Consider the following 17,110-nt stretch of genomic DNA (forward strand, 5'->3'; position numbering starts at 1 on the left):
TGGATGATGGGTTAACTGGCCTAGAATTCCCCATTAATCAACAAATGCATTGAGCATGTACATTGCATTCAAGGTGCTATGATGAAAAGGAAATTAAGCAGTTGTGTGACTTTCAATTTATATGCTAAAGACTGATAATATGTTGTAATGGGCCAACCCAAGCCTACAACAGACATCAGTACTGCAGGCAGGTCATATTTTGACATGGATTAAGAGTGTTAAGTATAGTCCTGATAAAATCTTAATTTGAAATGACCTGGTTTCTGCTCCAAGAGATTTTGGACAGAGCCCCAGAATCACTGATCTTATCATGTAAGCTGTATATGATTACTTCATTTAGTCTAAAATCATTTCTGTCAAGTCTTGTCAAAAAGTACAGTTGTAGGGCATAGCAAACAGTTTGCTATTCAGCAAGCAGATTTTAACAAGTATGAAAAACATACAATGTACTATGGATATATTCAGCACCTACATAGTGTAAAAGGCAAAATGTTAAAATGGTGAATGACAAATAATGTTTATCTTGCTGTATAGGGGTTAAACTACATGTACATTCATGCATAAGAATAGTAACACTGTAATTTCTACCATGTTATCTGGTATTGTAATTTGAAAATAATGTAAATGATATTTTAAACGAGTGGCATCATATTCAGACAAGACCAAATTGAATTTTGCAAATCAAAATTTTGTGGATGGAGAGCATTCTTTTGTAATATTATAGTGACACAGTATGAAATTACTATCCTCTTTCCATCTTGCCTGGCACCATTGTCTCTTGGTATACTAACATTTTAGAGTAGTTTTAATAGTCAAAGTGTGGGTTAAGTGATTAAATGCAAAATTTGTTTTGTTTGCTTAATTCACATATCAATAAAATCACAAATGATGTACCTGTACAGTTTATTTCACTCGGCAACTTATCTTACGGAATGCAGCTGTTTGACACATATGAGCATAACTCTGAATTTTATGTCCAAAAAGCGGTGAAATATGTAGAATACCTTCAGGTATGATGCCATATAGCAGTACATACCACTAGCCTCTTCATCAAGATGTGAATACTTTATTCAACATTGAGTAAGAGTGGGAGAGGGAAAAACATCTTCTTTATGAATATTGCATTTGTTTCGTTAGCAATTGATCAAAACATTAAGGTGATGGAAAGATGAATTGATTTCTAAAGGTCATTAGATTATAATTATGATACTATTTCATGGAACTTCATCCTCATTTGCTGCTTGTAAAAATCATTTGAACTTTAAAAGCTCCTCCTACCTCACCTACATACTGTACACTGTTTTTTTTTCTTTTATTCTGTATATGTATGTTTTAATCAATCCATGCAGTTATTTTTTTCCTCTAATTGAAGCATTTCAACCTGTAAAGCCCTGCACTGTCTGAGAGAATTTGCTTTCACATAAAAATCAGTATGTTTATGGCCTTGAAATGTGAACGTGGGCAACCCTCCATCTGATCAGAGGAGACGGGAGGATAGAGATGGACATGATAGATGTTTGATGTCACTATCCAGAGTGTGCATCAGCTCCTCCGAAGGGGTGCCCCTTCCGAGACCTGCCAAATTGAGTGTTGAGTAATGGCTGTGAGGTGGCTTGCTGGAGTTTGTGGTCCATGGAGAGAGAGAGAGAGTGAGACTCGGCAGAGAGAGACGGAGGTGCTCAGATGTACATAGTGATTGATACCTCTCTTAAAGGGACAGTGTACTTGTGGATTAGAGGATATGCTTCAAGAATTGAATTGTTTTATTGGGATTTGTCAGACTTTCCAAAGTATAAAGCTCAATATGTGAAGAGCAACTTTTCCAAAGTTATCATTTTTGTTTGCGTAGTCAAAAATACCGTGAATATGGGGGGGGGGGGGAACCAAGTTTTTGTGACTTTCTGATGCCGAGATGAGACAGGTTTTTTTCATATCAGCAGATCTTGTAAATGTCAGTGAAACTTGATTTCTGGGCTTGAATAATTTATGTGGTTTTTTTATCAGAGTGTTTCCATTTTCCGTATGTATTGAACAACCTTTAGCCCATCATTAAATCGCAGTACATGTACTGTATACGGGGCTGCTGTTCTTGAATTTAAAACACGCAAACATTTTACTTCTGATCCCAACATGAATGTGATGAGCACGTGTACATTTCTCTGTCCATTGCTGTACTACTCCACAATTGTGAATTTAACCACTTGCGATATTATTGCAAAATGCGGATACACACAAAGAAAATTAGACCTTTTTCATACGTACATGTAGTATATGATGGAGCTAGTCTTCAAAAGTGGCTTCAGATTTCACACTGGACAGTACATCACTGCAGGGTCAATGTGGCAAGCTGAAACCAGCCTAGCCTCTCCCTTGATGAAATGTGATGTCTTTCTCATTTGCTTGTATCGATCCCTGCATCACATTTGTTAACACAAAATTTGCTTTCAGATGCAAGTAAAACTTTGTTTCTAGTGAATTTCATTCATACAGACACAAGTTATACTGTCTAAAAGTTTTTTTTATTACATGTAATGACATTCAAGTGTGTGCCAGATTGTGGTATGAAGGTCCATATTATCAACTTTGCCCAGTAGGCCTATTTGGAAAGCTCAATTTCTTACCTCGTTTAGTTGGGACAGTTATTATTAAAATTGGGACAAATGTCATAGTCTCTGGTTGTTCCTAGTGAGCGGTGGCGACTGTAGATGTAAATTTACAGTATTGATACACTGCTGTTGCATCTGACATGGTGATATAACTTTTCCAGTGGAGATATTTATCAAATCATTGTAGGTGCAGTCATGGACTGTGCTAATACTTTATGAATTAGTCATAGTTTGGTGGATAGCTGTGAACACTCACATGTATCTTTGACTACAAGTAGTGTATTGTACCTGCAAGAATAATGTGTGCTGCCTTCAATAGTGTGAGGCAAAGAAGGGTAATTTCATGCTCATGTATCTCAGATCTAGTGCCTGCTTTACACATGGTACAATGCCTGCACAGAGATACCTCATCCCTCCCACTACTCTGTTATGATGTACTGTATTGAAAGCAAAACCAATAAATCCTTGTGAACATCTGCTCAAACATTTATTTATGTGCAGCTTTTTCATTGGAACCATATTTTTTTCCCCTCCCCTCTTGCAAAAGTGGGAAATGATGAAAAAGTGAAATGGCCGACATCCTAGCCGAGTATGAGCGATAGCCATGCACCAGTGAGCATTTGCCGGGTAGATGCAGGACAAAGATGAGAGTAAATATTTATTAGATGTCAGAAACGTGAGCCGCCTCCCAAAAAGTGCATCGCCATCCCTTTGTTTGTGGCATCCTCCTGTGTTTGAATTGATGTCCACTGTGAAAAGGCAGTGCATTTTGTGTGTCAGGAAAGGAGTTAGAGTAGACTGTGCCGTTAGTGAATGAAGATTAAACTCATAAGTTTGAAGATCCACAGAGTTGGCAGATTTTTTTCTTTTTTTATTCAACTAGAATAAAGTTTGTTCCATTTGAGAAGTAAAGTTACAGACGTTGAATATTGATGTGTATGGATGTGCCCCTCATTGATTGAGTTGAAAAACAATAGGGCATTAACTTCCATAGCTTGAATGCCGATTTGTATTTTTGTATGTTTGACAAAATCAGTCATTATGGTTGAAGCAAATGCTTTCATATAGTTCTCTGACATATTCTTGAACAGCTTTGTATTGATCTAGGATATAATGGCAATGGGCATAGATGAAACTTTTGAATGAAAGTAAATGGGTAATTCCATGAAGTTGGGGCAGTGTCCATGTAGCATCGTGATATTCAAAAAAATACATTTCAGCATAACTCAATATTAATTATGCTATACATTTATTGTTTGTAGGCTTTACATTTGCATTGAGGCCACACATTTTCCTGGAAACTTTGTGCCATTCAGACTCAATTTTGATGAAGTTATTAAAGAATATGTAACAGTGTCCTGTAGCATCGTGACGTGTCCATGTAGCATTGTGATATTTTAAAATTTGGTCCTAAGAGACAAATTATGGCAATTAGCTTGACCAAAATTTGATGCAATATGCATATTTACAAGATATGAATGAGATAGCTAAATATCTCAAATTTCCTGTACACAGTTTTAATTTTTAAAGAAAATTACAAAATGTATCACGATGCTATGCGGTGTCCTTTTTTTGTGACATTTGGTGGACACCGCGTAGCATAGTGGCACATTGTGTAATTTTCTTGTAAAAGTAAAACTGTGGAAAGGAGAGTTAAGATATTTAGCTATCTGACTAATCTAGTAATTATGCATATTATATCAAATTTTGGTCAAGCTAATTGCATTAATTTGTCTTTTAGGACCAGATTTTAACTATCACGATGCTACATGGACACGTCACGATGCTACAGGACACCGTTACATATCGTTTTAATAACTTCATCAAAATTGAGTCTGAATGGCACAAAATTTCCAGGAAAATGTATGGTCTCAATACAAATGTAAAGCCTATAAACAATATATGTATAGCATATAATAGTATTGAGTTAGGCTAAAATGTCACACTTTGTGTCCCAACTTCACGGAATTACCCAAATCAGTATCTCTCATCTTTCTCCCTTTCCCAAACTGGACATAAAGAACTTTCCTTACAGTTTGTCTCAAACAGTGCAGATCTATATATGGGCAATTCCACGGTAACTGACGTTACGCGTAAGGATTTTCATGAAATTGTTTACCTTGTAGTTTTGTGAATGAAAGCACCTGGGGCTTGCAATTAGCATTGATGAATAAGTTCATGAGAATGAAGAAATAGGTGGAAAGTTTTTCTCTCAAACTGCATTTCTTATCACATAGCAAGTGAAAATGTGTCGGTAACTGATGTTACGGAAAAAGGACATGGGAAATTATGGTGTAGATTTAAATGGAAATATCTCATGTCCCTGACTTTTAACCTTTATGTGTTTAATATGGCAATACACTTAGGTTCTTAGGAACAGGTGTGCAAAATAATGTGCACTTTAGTTGTCTCCTTTTAGCACCATGCCAGTTTCTGTGAAGGCATGACGGTAACTGACGTTACGTAACTGACGTTACGCTTACATTTGCCATAGGGTTTACACATGCAAAATCATGATTGGGAATAGCTTTGTGATTTTTCATAATTCTGACCATTCAGAATGATTTGTTTGATATGGAGTCATACCTTGGTTCATCAGTCATAAATACACAAATGAAATGAAACATTAGTCCATTTTCATTGTGTTCTATGAAAACTTAAAGGTAAACATGTCAGTAACTGACGTTACGTAACTGACGTTACACATACTTTGCTATGGGGTTTACAGAGAACTGATTTATTTAACAGGTTATTATACTGCTGCAATATACCAGTAACCATCCCAGGCAACTACTTGGCAACAAATTAAAACAAAATCTAAAGACACAAATGGGTTGGGCCCTTAGGGGGCACCCCCCCCGGCAAAGCTCAGTTGGGCAAAAATAAAGTAAATGCACAAGACGATATTTCTTGACATTTGTCTGAAGATTGAATTCTAATTCAACATTTATGATTACACAGAGCCATTAATAGATTAAGCAGTTCCAAGTATAAATACATGTATATTGACATGACTAAGGATTTTTTTGTTTGTTTGTTTGTTTGTTTTATTTAAAGGGGAAGGCTAGTAACTGATCAGTGGGAATCAGTGGAAATGCTGGGAGATGATTGTTCCAATCCTTATGGGATTTATTCAAGAGTTCATTGTATATCTATTGATGTGTGAAAATGATTTGCTTCAGAACCGTCTCATATTCAAGTAATGTGCAGATTAATGCTCTGTCACTGACCAGGGATGCTAACCTGGAAGCATTAAACTGCACATTACTTGAATATGAGACCATTTTGAAGCAAATCATTTTCACACAACAATGGATATACAATGAACTCTTGAATGAATCCCATAAGGATTGGAACAATCATCTTCCAGCATTTCCACTGATTCCCACTTATCAGTTACTAGCCTTCCCCTTTAATGAACAGGAAAGTTTCTATATCTAGAGTGCTCCACCCATAATACCTTGCAGTACCGTACTACACAAAACATGGATATTTTTGTGCTTGAAAAAAAATATCAAAATACATTTCAGGTCATGGGGAAAACACACTTATCAACTCATAAATATGCATAAATATGCATAAATATGTATGAAATCTATTGTGATATATTTCTTCTTCTTTTCTTTATTTTACTCCTTCTCCTTCAAGGCATTGTTAGGGCCATAAATAAAAAAAAAAGGTCTCCATCATCAATCGATTTAAATGAAAAGTGTAGCACTTTTAATATTTCTCTGTGAAGAAGAAAAAAAAGATAAATACTTTTTTTGTCAAAAGAGCATTACTGGTTTATTCCTTGCTTGAAGTAATTTAACTGTTTTTCTTTTCCTTTACACTGATATATCACGGCTTGCAAATACATTTCAGATACCAAGAAATCGGACTTTGCAACGAAAGAATTCTAAGATCAATATTAAAAAAAAAAATCTTCCTTTCATAATTATCATGTATTGTATAATGTCCCTGCATGAATAAAATAAAGTAATTAACAAATACACACTGTATGAACAACTTTTTTTAAAACCCTAGAATCCCCTCTCACTTTGAGCAACATCAGTGTTAAGTCTCAAACAGTAATGAGTACATGCCTTACGTACCATAATACAAGATGCGCCATGTTAACTACACCACACATTTAAGTTCAAGAGAAGAAATATCTGTTTGTGCATTTGCCTTGAGGTGGAAACTTGACTATTAACTTTCCAGAAAAAAAAGAAAAATGCTGGCAAAAGCAAACATTGGTGAAGATTGTAACTGTTGGTATAAAGCTGTGCACAAGTTTGCATGTAAACCACCTTTTCTATAAAAAACAAACAATCATGTCACTGATTAGGCCTACAAACTTTGGTAGCTTTATCATCCCATAGGACTGGGAATGTTTGAGTGCATATACTGCATGTGGCAAACTGAACTTCCAGATGATTTAGCCTTAAACTTGTGCTGAATCAAAAATTGAAAGCTCAAGCCCCCTCCCCCCCCCAAAAAAAAAAGATAATCATGGTAAATGAGTGAATAAATAGATTAGAAATAAAATAAAATGAAAAAAATATATCCATGGACATACCATGGTAATGACATCGTTCCCTATGAAAGGGATTGCTGCTCTTTGTTGTAAGTTGACTTCCCAGATGTATTGAAATGGCCAAGAGTCAAAAATTTTGCCTCAGTTATAATTACTGTCATGGTAACTGACGTCACATACTCGTGTATGACGTTTCGGTAACTGACGTTACACATTTTGTAGTGATCAGTTTGACTCTCCAGTATGCCAAGTATCCTTATTTCTGGTATTGAAATGAAGGCATATGGGCATACATTAGAAATCCCAAGCTACATCATAAAGTTCACTTTCTTTGATGAATAAAGTTAAAAATTCCTTGTTTTTGGTAACTGACGTTACATCCATCATTGTCAAAGTAATTAAAAGTTTTTATCAAATTCTTTAAAGCAACCAGCTTTTTTTTTTCTGTCGTGGTAAAAGACTTCTCTGGTAACTGCATACATATAAAAGATTGTTGTTTAGAGTACTAATAAAGTGGATATACAGAGAGTAAGTTATGCCACAATCCACTCTTTTCACCATTGAGTTATAGGCATATTTTGGAAGCCATTTTGAAAATCAAAATGGACACTTTTATTGAAAAACATAATGATTCTTAAAACTTCAACTCAAGTACTGTCTGAAAATGTATGGTGTTTGAAACAAATATCATTTTGAATTTTTGGCACCTGTGTCCTAGTTACCGTGGAATTGCCCATATGCGAGTTTGGTAACATTGCCCAGCACAGCTTGATTTTTTTTTTTTTTCAGAAAGAGATTCTTTGCTGTGCGAAATGGCAGAAAATGACTGCGAAGCAAACCTGATTTTTTTTTCTTTAATAGGGTATGGTATGAGGTGAAAAAGATAAGGTTGAGTTTATAGAAAGCTAATGTCTGATTTGCATGCAATCTTATTCTACAAAATTGTATGACCTACAAGTATGTTGTATGTGTACAGTGCCTTGATGAGAAAGCAAATTCATCTGTATTTTGGCATTGCCTTTGTTAACAGGGCAAAAAGAGATCAGTAGCTTTTATCCTGGGTACACAATATAGACAAAGCACCATAGGGTATACTTTGGAATGTCTGTGACTGCCTGATCTCCACTCCAGGAGCCCATAATGACAAAAAAAAAAAAAATAGCATCTGAGAGCATCCTCTAAAGTCTTCACTATCTTAGATGATTCCTCTTTGGAACTTCAGTTGTTGCTTAGATATTTCCTGTCACACAGGCTTTCAAAAACCCGAATGTGTTCTGTAGTAAGGTTATCTTGCAGTATGTGATGTTATCTTCTTGCTTCCTTTTTTCATATTATGTAAGTTGTGCTCTTGTGAAATTGATATGTGCTCTTAAGAATCTGGATCGCGATAGCATGATTTGCCTATTTTGTTTACTGAAGTTTACTGGGAACAATCTGCCAATTTGTTTCTGTAGACAGTATCATGCAGCTTTGGCATTAGCTCACTCAGGAATGGTGGGGGGGGGGGGAGATGGTTACTGAGCTGATACACAGTGCAATTAATGTTAAACCCCATCTGGAGCAACTCGAAATGGCTTTGAGTCATCTGAGGACTATATTAATAGCACCAGAATCAATTTTGTTGGCGGGCCAAGGCAGCGCACACACCAAGGGGTAGCTTGGCTACAATCCACAAGAGGATTGCGGAAAAGCGGCATTGCTGGCGTCTTGTTTTTGTTATCACTGATAGCAATATTACTCTCTGCCCCCCATCCATTTGCCTATATATCATCTGTATTCTAAGTTCATTATGTATTCATATACTGTTCATCTACACTGAACCCGCATTTGCAAGGTAATATGAATTAATTCAATGTACGTTTGTCAGAATGCTGTTCAGGAAAGTACATATATCCCAATTGTAGCAATCTGTGGCCTTGTTCGACTTTGCAACCATATTTTGCTGTACAAACTACATCCTGGTTAAACTCAAAGCCATATGTTCTTTTGTTACAATGGCTGGTCATACCAAATGTATGTACGTTGTAGAAACATTGCTCCTGAATATGCTCACGAGAAATATATATTGAATTTGTACTGCAAATTGTAAATATTTTTAGGAGAAACAAAATCTTCAAATATTTGTGCCTATTGTTCAAATCTAGAAGTTCTGCGACCTTTTTACTGTTTCTTAAGCATTCTGACTTTTCTTCAAAGTGACTCTGAAAATTTGTTATCTGTTCATCTTAATTTTTCTTTAAAAATCTATATGATTTATCCTTTTTTTATGACATTTTGTTATACTGTTCTGCCTTGCAAATGTGTTGGTATAAAGAAGAATTTGACTTTCATTGAAGAAAATCAAATGGTAAGCAATGTAGGATTACAAACTAACATCTGTTTAATAATCATTGTTGGCTAATAACATGAACACTTTTTGTCAAATATTGGATCCCATGGTTATAAGAATCCCACAAACCTACATACATGTTGTATATACAGTGTTGTATACACTTGTACATTTCTTGTAAACATAGAATCTGTTGCTATATCATGGAAATTTTCCGTGATTTCATGCATTTGAACCCTGGTGTTCATGTATTACTATGAAAATGATAACACATTAATGATTTTGTATATTTTAAATTTTGTACAAAGATACTCTATACTGTGATGTTATTAATACAAGTAGAAATCCCTGCAAGAAGTCCAGTGCCCCCCCCCCCCTCCCCTGTGATAATTGCGTAGAAGATTCCACTTCTATATTGTACATCAGTGCAGCCACAAGATGAAACTTATATTGATAATGTGACACAGCGAACAAAAAGTAAAACTTACGGACGTGTTGTAAATCCTTGTTTTCGTCATTTTTTAGGTCACAAGGCCATTGGTAATCAATGAAAGCACAATATTTCATATTCCGAATTTCACTTGTGTTGGCTCAGTTCAAAATTGTAGAGTTTTGGATAGTAGATTTGGGTCATTCCATGGGGTTGGGCCTGCTCTAGATTTTCATGTTGTGCAGGGAATAAAAGTCATATTCTGAAAATTTTATCAAATAATTGCTTGTGGTTTGTGGTTATTCTTGGAGAGAGATGTGTGAAGAATTATTTGATGAATAAAAAACAAGCCTGTGTACAAATTTATTTTGTCTGTGACTGTTTCATTGTTGATGTCTCATGGTTTTTTTTGTGGTACCAGTTGTGACAAAAATATATGCCATTTTCATGGCAATGTAATACAGAAATACACAACCTTTCAGCATTATGCCTATCATAATTAAGAGAGGCAAGGTGACTTTTACAAAGACTATAAGGCACATAAACATGTGTCACAAAATAAGAACACCAGAGCATCTTGAAGCAACCTCATACCGATGTTACAAACGAAGTCCGCTGCGATTTTTGTTGTAACATCGGTATTGCATGGTTTTACATACACTTATAATCATAATATGATCAGAAACTTGATTTCTATAATTAGACTCATATTTTAGGAGTATTATTGTCCAAAAATTAGCATCAAAAAGCTCCAAATAAAAGAGAAAACACAGAACATATTACCGTACTTCCGTCCGAAGTCCGGCCTCTTCGTGTAACATCGGATAAGAAAGTCGCGCTCGCGACAAAAAGAAGAGCTACTAACTTCAGCAATCGTATTTACGTCACTGGCAGTACTGTAAACGTCAATATTTTCGCGCGATTAATTTTTCGCGCTGAGCGGCTCGAAAACGTATTCGTGGGTTCTTAAATTCGCGCTCCGCAGCAGGTTACTTTACTGTAGTACACATTAACTGCTTTCATCCAAAGCCTCTGCTACATAGCTTGCTATGCCAGCGTACGACACGCGACGTAGCGAGCGGCTCGACTGCGAGTACAAGCACTCAAATACGTAGTACAGCTGTGACTGTAGTACCGTAGTCACGGGGGAATGTAGCATCGGTGCGTGCGGTGCACACATGCATGCTTCAGTACACAGCAATCTATATTCTCTTCGCACAGTACTAGTAGCGTAAGCATGCCTGTACATTGTACTACGTAGCAGTATCATAGATGAAGCGCACACATTCATCCCGTTCAAAATGTCCATAGAAAATTGTGAAGATATATTCGCGCGTTTTTGAATTCGCGCTAGCCGAACGTAGCGCGAAATCCGCGAAAATTAATGTACCGCGAAAATTTCCACGTTTACAGTACTTCCCCAACGGCGGGAAGACCACTTACAGCCCGTTCACACCTACCTGGACGGAGCAAGACCCGTTTTTCTGCTGTAGTCCGTGTTACATCGGTACGTGAATTTCGATGTTTCCGATCGGGAATTTCAATGTTTCCGATGTCAATCAGTAAGCTTGTACGCTATTTTACGAAGTAAATAACTTTTGTCACATTTTGTAAACTGTATTGGAGGAAAAAAACGATATTAAAACCACTAAACTGGCCAAATATACGGTGGACGATGATGCTGTTAACACGCTGTAGTCCCACATACTGAGATATTTGTTACTTGTTCATGTTCGTAATTGTGATCGCCAAATTTCCCCTTTTATGCCCGTCTCTGCAAAAGGAGCATGTGTCCCTCTCTTAGAAAACCGTACAAAAGTATGTCCAGTGTATCTTCACGGCAATATAACATTATTTTACCTCCCGATTCTTGTGAATTTTGGACCTTACTTATGTCATTCGTATCTACCAAGTAGATGTGCTGAACGTTAGTACGGTACTATGAAGTTGGAATACGTAGATCTAGACATCCAGACTGCGTCTGAGCTAAAGAAAGAGTTTGCCCAATTTTGTTGTTGATATTTTGGGAATTAAGAGCTGTTAGATTCTTTCTCTTGAACAGATTTACAATGTCAGTGTTTTCCTTTCAAGATTTCACTGACCTGTTAATAGTGTTAGATGGCTTTACGGTGCTCTGATGAAGCAGTACATGGGTTCACTGTTTCCATTCCACGTTCACCCACTGTAAAGTCTCAAAGCTAAAATGCCAGTTTCGTATTCATTTTGGGTAGGTAATTGGTAGGAAATAGTTCCATATGTACCGCAATCAAAATTGGCATTTTATAATATTGGTCTATCCTATCCTAAAAAGAGGGCAAAAATTTTGAATTTGATGGGGATTGAGTACCGTAAAAAAAAAAGAAGGGGGCCTAGTATTTTGTTTGAGGTCTATTTGGAATAGGACCGTAGCCGTAAACCTAACCCTATCCCTAACCCTAGCCATGACATTGGGGGCAGCGCCCTGCCCTTGGCCTTGCTAGCTTACATAGATGTGAAAAAAAAATTAGCGTAGAATATTAAAATGATTTTTTACATGCTATATTATTATTAATATCATCAACATTACTGCTGTACACCATTTTAAGCGCAACCCATTTTTTTTTTTTTTTTTTTTTGGTGGATGGTACACATGGAACTGTAGCCAACTGGTATGACAAGAGGTAGAAAGGTTTAAGCAAAATTGTCCAAATTATTTAATTCCATTCATATACACAGATACATCAACAGGAATATAAAGAGTACACAGACACAAATTTTCTGTTAATTCTCTCATTTTATTTCTCTTCACACCTTTTGTCCAGTTTGTCGATGAATCTGCCATGGATCCTCCTCTGCCGCCGCTACGTGATTAAACTACGTGAAAGAGTGAAAAGGGCACAGCCACAGCACTCCACAAACAGAGAGAGGAAGCTGACAAAGCAACACCAAAGAAGAGCGAACCTAACAAACTAGACAAAAAGAAAACTGCACGGAGGGAAAATGGACATTGTAGAAAAGAGCAGAAATTAACTTCAAACAAAGAACATGGAGAAGACAAGAAAACTTGTATGATTTCTCTTTATTAGTTTTCATAGTTGAGTTGACAGTTGATGAAGTTGTTAGAGTATATAAGGTCAAATTGTGTAAGGCTCGACATCATTCTTCTTATTATTATTAAGTCTACCTTCTTTCATACCAGAGTTACAAAGAATTGAAGTCTGTGTAACATAGGTATTGTTCCAAAGGTATACAGCAGGTATAATTCCAAAGAACTGTTACATTAGTGTTATTCATGGGAACATACATAAAGTCTATGTGTGTAGGTTTTAACATCTGACACCACAACAAAGGAAATCAGTTGATATGTCGTAATGTACCTATGTTACGAAGACATACTGTCCGTGTAACATAGGTAGTATGCTGTGGACAAGGTTGTAGTACGAAAACCCCTGATGATAACAATAAAATCATGTTTTCACTTGAATGTCCATACAACTCACTTGCCTCAACTGTAGTTTTTTAAAGATTGTTGTTATTGTGTCACTCTTGAGGAAAAAGTTAAACCTTTGGTTAAAATTGTTAATGGTTTGTAGAAAAAACATGTTAATAAAAGTGTCTTGCAGTTGATATCAGAATGGACAATCTTACTAATAATGATCTCATGTGCCTGTCAGATAACATGTTGATGTGTTATGGTGGAAAAAAACTGGGATATGTTCATTGTTATCATTTCAGAACACAAAATTATTGAGGATGTCACAAAATGAAGTCCATGTAACGTAGGTATTTGTCATACCTGTTTACCCATGCTGACTGAAAGTGTGCGAAGTAATAAACAGATTTCTAGTGGAATAAGTTGAAGAATGGGAGTAACAAATCAGGGGGAAAAAGAAAATTTCAATTTACCCAACTTGAATTTTCAACTTGTATGTCACAATTTCAGTCCCAACCCCATGGAATTACCCATTTATACTTTTGATAAGGCCAAGTAAAAAAAGAAAGTAGTTTCTCGTCCGGGTTTTTTGAGCAAGGCGATGAGGGAGGTCCTTACTATTTGATATCTTACTATTTTTTCGAGGATTGTCAAAATGAAAGTAATATGTGTTTCTCGTCCGGTAATTCTGAGAAAGGTAACGAGAAAGGGCTTTACTATTTTCTATATCCAATTTATGAAATGAAATATCACTGTGGTAGCTGTGTTATGAGAGACCAGGTCCCAAGTGTGTGTCTTGCCTGCACTCTGTGCATTTTCAAACTTATGTACCATACTTGAAATGAAACTTCATGCATGCAGAAATACATTTGCGTTTTCTTTCCACTACAGATGTCAAGGGAAAATGACCATCTTAACTCTTAATGTGCCAGTCCCAAAACCCCTAACGTGCCAGAGGTTTTTACCTAAAGCCAGAACGTTTCGAAATTGGACCGACAATGAAATTTAAAACCGCCATATCTCTGAAACTATTGACTGTTTTGAAGTGAGTTCTACACAACATATATCAAAAAATGTTTGTTCTTTCATGTCATGTAGTCAGTTTGCCATAATTTCTATCTGAACCTGAAATATTGCAGAAATAATTGATACATCAAAAAAATTATTAGAAATTTTTGTGTAGTATGGAAAAAAGAGTCAGTCGCGGTTTTTCTTCAATAGAACGCTCCCTTGACTCTGTGAGAAAGTTTTAGAGCAACATCTCCTCTTTCAAATGATAACAAAATTGCCTTCTAGAATTGTATGATTCCAAAGATACTAGCAGTTTATTTTGTCTTAGCAATTTCTCTTTCTGCCTCAGTAATTCATTCCCAAATGTGACTTCTTTAGTCCCAGATCCTGTATTTGCAACTGAAGTAATGTCCCTGGCCCTGGAAGAGTGTCTTTTGTCCACTTGAGAAGGAAGAACCTACTAATCCTCCTTTTGTCTAAGCGGACCGGGGGCGGGCGTATTCTATTGAAATCGGCTAGCCTTTGTCCGCGCGTAATTCCTATGCTAGCGTGGGGGACGATTAGTGACGTTTACCAAAACAAAAGGATGAAAGACTTGACCGATGAACGAAAGCTGACCCTCTTTCAGGGACAAAATCAAAGCAGCTTCCCGCAGGACAGCATCCAAGTGGAACAATGCGAGTGGAACCGCATAGACAATACATGCTGATTCAATAGCATACACACGCGTGGTTTACCAATGAGACTTTTGGTCCATACACATCTTGCGGAGGGTGCGCTCACTGCGGATTTTCCCGACGCGAAAAAAGTACATCTAGCTGAAAAATCATGTATTTACTCAAAAATTTCCAATGTAAACATGGTCATATTTTCAGTGGAAACGATGGTTATACTAATCAGCTACCAGTACATATCATTGGCAGTTTCTTGGTGTAACACATTACGGTACCACAATAACTTAAATGATCAATGCTTTTCTCGCTCTTCTTAGTCGCCGATCGGCGACCATGGCACGTCAGGACTAAGGTCGCCGTTCGGCGACCATGGCACGTTAAGAGTTAATACTGGTATTTAGTGTTGTAATGGCATTTCTGATACCAGTGTACTTGCAATTCTGATGTATTGTGCTATTAATTAAAACAGGTATAAAACATTCTATCAACAAATGTACGACTGAAATAAATTCCATGATATTCAAAACACTGCTTTATTTGTCACTGGTGTTTGTGACTTTTTGTGTCCACACAGCTGATATGTATGTATCTGCATCTCTTCACAGTACAATTGTAGCACATTCAACTGGAAACTGGCTTGTACAATTGCAGATGGATGTCAAAATGATACTGATATGGCATTATAGCATTAAACATTTAAAGATGTTTCTTCATGTTCTAAAAAGACATTTGATAATCACTCATCATTTGGATGATGAATGATTGTATCACACTACAGGTGATACGACTCACGGCCGTGTCCGTGAATTTACATCGTAAAGAAAAGTATCCCGCAGAAATACGAGACAAACCAGAATCCGTGGAAAAGTTATTTATTTTGTAGATACACCTATTTAATAATTCTACATTTGCTGGAAAAGCGCATTCATTTTCTCTTCAAAATAGAACAATACATCGCCGTCAGATGCAACGTTACAGAGCAGAGTGTACGGGCCTCTACACATTCGAATGTGTTCATGCGTGCGTGCAGACAGCTGACAGACCAGGGGATGGGGACCCTGACTGCTAGCTAGCTACAGACACGCATACGCGGCCGGCACGGCCATAAAGCGCCACTGCACTGGCACCGTACCTTCCGACACTGCACACACATGCACATAGTCACAATGACATGAAAATGTATACAAACTCGATACAATCCTCACAAGCATTTGTACAGTACAATTCATCCGCTTAAAATATGAGAAACGGCAGAAAATACGAACAATGCGCGAAATATGCGTGGAATATCAGCGATTGTTCGCAAAAATGTTGCCGCTATCGAGTTCACGACGTACCGAGTGCATCACAGCCCAGGCCCGCGCGCGCGCCCATCCAACTACAGTTCGACTGCTTTGTGGGTCATTCCTTCTTGCCGAACTCGCAGTGTGAAATGCATGCGTTATTACATACGCACTACAGAAGCTACAGCTGTACTACAGCTACAGGACGCAAGGCGTAATTAGAAATGAGACATCACGATTGGTAGGTGAATTGTCGATTTTTTTTTCGGCGGCCGAAAAAATAGTAAATATCAAAAAAGTCGATGCGGCAACTGAAAATCGACGCGGGCGGGGAGCGGGCTGGGACGAGAAGCTGGGACGAGAATTATGAATTTCTTGGTATTTTCAGCGCCATTTTGAAAATAGTAAATAGTAAAAAAATCGATGCGGCGGCCAAAATCGATGCGCGCGAGGACGAGAAACTGGTTTCTTTTTTTACTTGGCCTAATGTGTATGTTTGGTTGTATAAAGTTCTGGAGTGGCTGTAGCATGCAGAGGGGTATTGATTAGACTGCTACACATGCGTACACTAAGAAGACAGAAGTTATCCTTCTGCCCTCTTAAGTTGTGATTGTGAATATTGCTAGTGAGAGTAAGAGGCTTATACCAGAAGGCCTGGTGTGTTCATTGCACCCTTTAGGAGCTTTTTCAGCCTTGTCTGCAGATGACCCGTAACATTTCAACTCTTGTCTTTGTTCTTCACAGCAAAAGCTACTGGCCAGTGATCTGCTTGACCTCGTTGCATCTTACTTCAACCTGAAAGAGAAGGATTATTTTGGTTTAGCATTCCTCGATGAGACGTAAGTT

The 17,110-nt window shown here is 37.2% G+C and overlaps 1 protein-coding gene across 2 annotated transcripts in view; it reads left to right on the plus strand.

Moving 5' to 3' along the window:
- The window catches only part of LOC139731123 (uncharacterized), a 163,668-nt gene that overhangs the window by 49,780 nt on the left and 96,778 nt on the right, over window positions 1-17,110 (plus strand). For both annotated transcript variants that reach the window (XM_071642005.1, XM_071642006.1), the window contains exon 3: window positions 17,009-17,103. In XM_071642005.1, the coding sequence (XP_071498106.1) occupies window positions 17,009-17,103 (95 nt within the window). The remainder of the gene's footprint in view (window positions 1-17,008; window positions 17,104-17,110) is intronic.

This window comes from Diadema antillarum, unplaced genomic scaffold (assembly GCF_040938485.1).
Source record: "Diadema antillarum isolate AM-2024a unplaced genomic scaffold, OU_Dant_1.0 seq00000358_RagTag, whole genome shotgun sequence".
Taxonomy (NCBI): Eukaryota; Metazoa; Echinodermata; class Echinoidea; order Diadematoida; family Diadematidae; genus Diadema; species Diadema antillarum.